The 5,405-nt window shown below is 42.1% G+C and overlaps 1 protein-coding gene and 1 non-coding gene across 2 annotated transcripts; both read right to left on the bottom strand.

Moving 5' to 3' along the window:
- Positions 1-3,366: 3,366 nt before the first annotated feature.
- Positions 3,367-4,843, bottom strand: RPS20 (ribosomal protein S20). Its single transcript, XM_069099956.1, has 4 exons — positions 4,706-4,843; positions 4,318-4,417; positions 3,902-3,975; positions 3,367-3,581 (listed from the first exon to the last, which is right to left on the bottom strand). The coding sequence occupies exons 1-4, from the start codon at positions 4,706-4,708 to the stop codon at positions 3,399-3,401; spliced, it is 360 nt and encodes a 119-aa protein (XP_068956057.1). The 5' UTR covers positions 4,709-4,843; the 3' UTR covers positions 3,367-3,398.
- Positions 4,050-4,116, bottom strand: LOC138170765 (small nucleolar RNA U54). The gene has a single exon (XR_011170740.1). It is a non-coding gene; the product is annotated as a small nucleolar RNA U54 (small nucleolar RNA).
- Positions 4,844-5,405: the final 562 nt, after the last annotated feature.

Here is a 5,405-nt window from a genome sequence, read left to right on the forward strand (position 1 = left end):
TACCCTTTGATCCAGCAATACCATTCCTAGGGTTATATCCCAAAGAGATCATAGAAGTGGGAGGAAGACCCATATGTACAAAAATGTTTACAACAGCTCTTTTTGTGGTGGCAAAGAATTGGAAATTAAGTGGTATATGCATGTTATGGAATACTATTGTGCTATAAGAAACGAGAAGCAGACAGTCTTCATATTTACCTACTTATACGAACTGATGCTGAGTGAGAAGAGTAGAACCAGGAGAAATTTGTACACAATTACAGACACAATGTATGTATGATGACCAACTTTGATAGACTAGACTCTTCTCAGCAATGCAGTGACATAAATCAATCCCAAAAGACTCATGATGGAGAGAAATGTGTGCATCCAGAGAAAGAACTAGAAAGAACTGAGTTTATATCCAGATGGAAGTAAAATACCTGATCTTTTTCCTTTTCTTGTTTGGTTTTATGTCTTTTTTTTACCATTTTTCATTCCATCTGATACAATCCATCTTTATAACCTGACTAATGTATAATGTGAAAGTATTTACAGATCCTATACCTGACTATATGCCGCCATGGGGGGAGGGAAGGGAGGGGGACAAAATATGAAACTCAAGGAATTGTGGAATTGAATCCTGTAAACTAAAAGTAAACAATTTAAAAAAAACACTTAAACTGCTCAAGATCTCTAAGAACTGAAATGCTTTTCTTAAGAAAATTAAACAACTTCTTGGTCAACCTAAACAGGCTAAGAAAAAGATTTAAAAACTCAGTGTTGAGATTTTGAGTTGACAGGTTCACAACCTTTGACCCACTATCCCCGATATGAGGATTATATCTTAGTTTCTAGTCTATAAACTCCCTGAGCACATAAGGACTATGTAATTTCTTTCCATCTCTAGCACCTAGCAGTTTTTGCACATAATGATGGAAAACAATTATATTCAGTTGCTTTATTTTTAATAATGACAACTATAAAACCATAGATCCAAGTACTGGAAAATGGCTGGATAAATTGTGGTATTCCATGGGAACATTATTGCCCTATTAAAAAATACATATACAAATTGAAGTAGAGCAAAGTATGACTAGGGAAAAAATGTTTTTAAGTCACTATACAAGGGTTGATCTGGATGGAACATGTGTGACCCTCTATGGTGATTTTTATGTTGAGACCACACGTGTGGTTTGTTAAGCCTAACATGGTTCTCACTGGACAATTTCAATAAAGGTAACTGAGTCACAAATAATGTGACACATTTTTCAAATGGTCACAGGTATTTTAATTTTGAAAATGTTTTGTTTCTACACTTAATGTTTGGATTACTTTTAGCATTATCAACTAAAAATTCATAGCCACTGGAGGAAAGCAATATTCAAATTATGACTTGAAATTAATCTAAAGTGGAACTAGAGAAAAATCAGTTTTAAAAAACAATTAGCGAATTTTGATTGAAATTTGATTAAATTTAAATTTTTTTCCTAGTTTTTAAGCTCTATGAGGACTAATCTGAACACAATAACCATATAATACTTCTAGGTTTGTACTTATATATGCAGTTTCATTTCACGTGGCCCTTAATTTAGTGGGTGAGTGGACTTTAAAAAGGTTCTTCATTCCTATTAAATTATGTTAAATTATTAATTTCCCAATACTGTCCATATGCTAAGATTCCAGCCAAAGACTTTCTTTTTAAAAAATCAGAAGGAATTGTTATCATTATAAATCTTGTTTCAGTCATCATCTGGGGAAGCAACAATCTTTTGTTACTGTCATATACATGACAGATAAACCAGCCTAGCTGAAGCTCCAAAGCAGCCTGCAGCAGAAAAAAGAAAAAGCCTGAGCCATTATCAAACCAGGGATCACGTTTTCCCCTCAGACCAGGCAGACAACCCAGGAGCCTTGGGAATAGCAATGCTTCCTGCTAAGTGCCCTCATTCTAAGCCAACATCCTGGGAAGCAACCCATATAAACACTGCTTGGCAATCATTCCTTCAAGTCCTACTTGCAGCTGAAAAATTTTGAGGTCTCATCTCTCCCCTAAGAATGGGAGCTCCTTGAAAGCAGAGACTAGACGAAGAAATAAACAATTAATAAAAGAAATTAGAACCAAGACAACTGACCTCAAAGTAATGTTCCAACATAAATTATGGAGCAAAAATCTACCTTTCCTTCCTGGACAACAGGGGAACTGAGAGGTTTACTGTTGAGTTCCTTAGACTCTTGAAAGTTAAGTGCCAAAACTTTTTTTTTTTCAGCCTCTCACTGGTCATATATTTTCCAACACAAATTTCAATTTTCCTTTGGCTTATATCCTCTCTATAAAAGCTCATCAGGTGGCATCCAAACATGGAAATATTGTGCTTACTCAGCAAACATTAAGATGTCCATGAAGCAAAATTTCGAGTTTTGAATAGAGAACATTGCTTAAAAACACATAACATACTTTCACATTTTGGGAGATTTCAGGACACTAGAATAAGTCATTTAAAAGGAAAAGCTGTAGCTTCAAACTTAGCAACGACAGAGCATTTTCATTTTATAAAAGCAAATTGCTCAGAAATGCTACATTCAATTCTGACCCACAACCCTGCACTTATAAATTTCCCTGGATTGAGCTTTAGGTTGATGCTTTAAGTATCTTAATTGACAAAAAGGAAAAACTGAAAGTCAACTGCTAAAGGCTCAACTATTAAAAAATGGTTCATGATTTTTGTGTAGAGAATTCTTTTCCCATAAGGCAGTTACTATAGTCCACAAATTAAGGAGTTTTATAATTGCTAAGTCTTATATTGTTTGGTCAAAAATACAAAATTTTACCAGGCCCACTTAAAAGGACAACTAAGAATAAGTGAGTGACAAAAGCAGAGTGGTTCCTACAATGTTCCATTAACAGAACTGACCTTTGGCTTTTAGGAAACTCCAGTTCTGCCCAGAACCACCTAAAACATGTTTCTCCTATGATGATTTCAAGAACCCTCCTTTAAATACATTAGTCAGACAGTGCTGGTTAAATTTTTGATGAACCAGGTTTTGCAAGTTTGTCTATGGGAAACCAAAGTTCAAAACAAAACAAAACTTGGTCCAAATTAACACAAGGCCCAGCCTTTGACACCATTTTTGTGACCTTGGACAAGTCATAACAACCTTCTAAGACAAAGTTAAATTGCAGACCTGAGTTATGTTGAAGTCAGGCCTTTTCCAGCACCCAAACCACTCCACCCCCCTTCTGATTTAAAGATTATTCCTTATTGGTTGTTTCAATTTTCATCTCTCCTGGACTTAATTATTCAATTTTACCTACTCCAAATCTTAAATTCTACAAGGAATTACTTATGCTGACAATAATCTGATTCCAAAGACAAACAAAATTCAATAGTTGCAATCAATTTATTAAAAGAGATTGGTTAGGCATCTGCAATGGTGACTTCAACTTCTACACCTGGTTCAATGCTGATAGAAGTGATCTGTTTAACAATTTCAGAAGGACTGTGCAAGTCAATAAGGCGTTTGTGGATTCTCATCTGGAACCGATCCCAAGTCTTTGAACCTTCACCGCAAGGAGTTTTTCTAGTTGTGATTCGAAGTGTCTAAAACGAGAGAAATGGCAAACCAGAACTTTATAAGTTATGTTTAAGATCTTACAGATGCAATAAAGTTTTGGTCATGTAACAACATTCTAAATAAACATCAAGTATTCTTTTGAGCAATCAACCATTCTTAGTTTTTCTAAATAAATGACTGAAGACTTAAAAAGGGGGGAGGGGAGCTCTTGCTGCACTTCCCCATTAAGTTACCCCGAGTCCTGACCAACCAATGTTACAGATTCGTTCTGGAAGCCTCAAATCTCTCAGGATTTTGATTCAAATACTGAACCCAGCCCAGGGCTCTCAGCCCGGCCTTTTCATACCTTGGTGGGCATTCGAACAGGTCCCTTCACTTTCAAGTTCTTCTCCTTGGCTCCTCTGATTAGGTCGGCACACACTAGAAGGAAAGAGGCACCGGCTTAGTTCATTCACAGGGACCTAGAGAAAACCACCCAAGACAGCCCTCCTCCGAGTTGGCTCAGAATAGCGTATAAACAATCACCGAAATTCAACAATTCAAAGTTCGTCATCATTGCCAACGTTTCCGCCAGCCCGGAGTGCCCCGAGCGGATGCGGGCGTAGATGCCCCTGCCTTTCTGTCCCTCCCGTGGGCTCCGCCAGGCCTGGGGGTGCCACGGCGCTGCGGGGCGGCTTTCGGGGCGCAGGCTATGCGAGGCCTCACGTTGCGGGTTTGAGGGCCCGGAAGCACGTTCATGCCCACCATCGCCCCCTCGCTCACCTTTCTCGAGTGATTTCACGTTGCGGCTGGTCAGGGTGATCCGGATCCGGTGAATGGCCACTTCGGGCTCCACAAGGGTCTTGCCGGTGTCTTTGAATGCCTACGAAAGAAGGAAGCCATTAGGGAGGAACGGAGGGAGGGAGGGAACCGAAGAACCAGCCCCGGAAAAAATCAACTACTGAAACATTCCTGATTTTAAAAGGACGGAAAGACACACATTTTAGGAGCCGGCCCCCGGGAGCGCGCGTGGGCAGTCACGTGGGCCGAACACGCCCAGGCACACACGGCTCTTTCCTCTGGCCTCGGCCGCGCCGACCTCGCGCCATAGCCAGCCCGGGACCCGCGCGCGAGCGACCGCCAGTCCCCCAGCCCGTCCTGCCCTCCTCACCATGGCGGCGGAGCAGCTTCCTGACCGACTTATTCCTCGGAGAGAGCGAACAGCGGTGAGTCAGGAGGAGGAGAGGCAGAGACTGCCGACTCCCAGCGGCTGCAGCAGCGATACCTTCACCAAAGAGGAAAAGGCGGGGTCGGGACGGCGCTTTTATAGCCACGGCCGCGTCCCGGCGCTGCGCGCGCTTTGTGCAGACGACCCGGAAAAGGAAATTGTCGGCGCCGAGAGCCATCGAGAGCCGCTAGGCTTGGAGAAGGGAGGAGAGAGATGAATGAAAAGAAGAGCGTCCTGCCACGCTGCAGCGACCCCTGTCGCTCTGGCGGAGTGGTCCCTGGCGGAGAAGGTCACATGGCCATGGTCGTGGTGGTGGCCGCGGCTAAGCTGTTCTATTCGATTCATTCCAACTTGTGCCCCACTAGGAAGCCAAGGGGTTGCAATAGGAGTTATTAGGAAGTCACGGAGGGAACGCGAACCTCCACTAAGCGAGACAACTTTGTAGCAGAACCACAGATGCTGTACTGGCCCCTCCCCTTTCCAGCCCCTCCCTTCACAAAAGTGCCTCCTCTGCCTTTGTTGCAGATTAAGATACCCCGGCTTCTTGCAGAGCTCGGTGTGAAGGAGCTGTAGGAGGGTGGGGATGGTAGGAGATGTCTGGTTTGGAGAGGGCCTTGAATGTCAAAAAAAAAAGGGGGTTGAA

The sequence above is a fragment of the Petaurus breviceps genome, unplaced genomic scaffold (assembly GCF_028583685.1).
Source record: "Petaurus breviceps papuanus isolate PSGF00001 unplaced genomic scaffold, PetGlider_PUasm1.0 38, whole genome shotgun sequence".
Classification (NCBI taxonomy): Eukaryota; Metazoa; Chordata; class Mammalia; order Diprotodontia; family Petauridae; genus Petaurus; species Petaurus breviceps.

Excerpts from the sequence above, each read along its gene's own strand:
- RPS20 (XM_069099956.1), bottom strand. Across the intron at positions 3,976-4,317 it reads CGTGAAATCACTCGAGAAAG|TGTGTGCCGACCTAATCAGA; the intron begins GTGAGCGAGGGG and ends CTTTCCTTCTAG. Across the intron at positions 3,582-3,901 it reads CTGTTCGAATGCCCACCAAG|ACACTTCGAATCACAACTAG; the intron begins GTATGAAAAGGC and ends CTCTCGTTTTAG.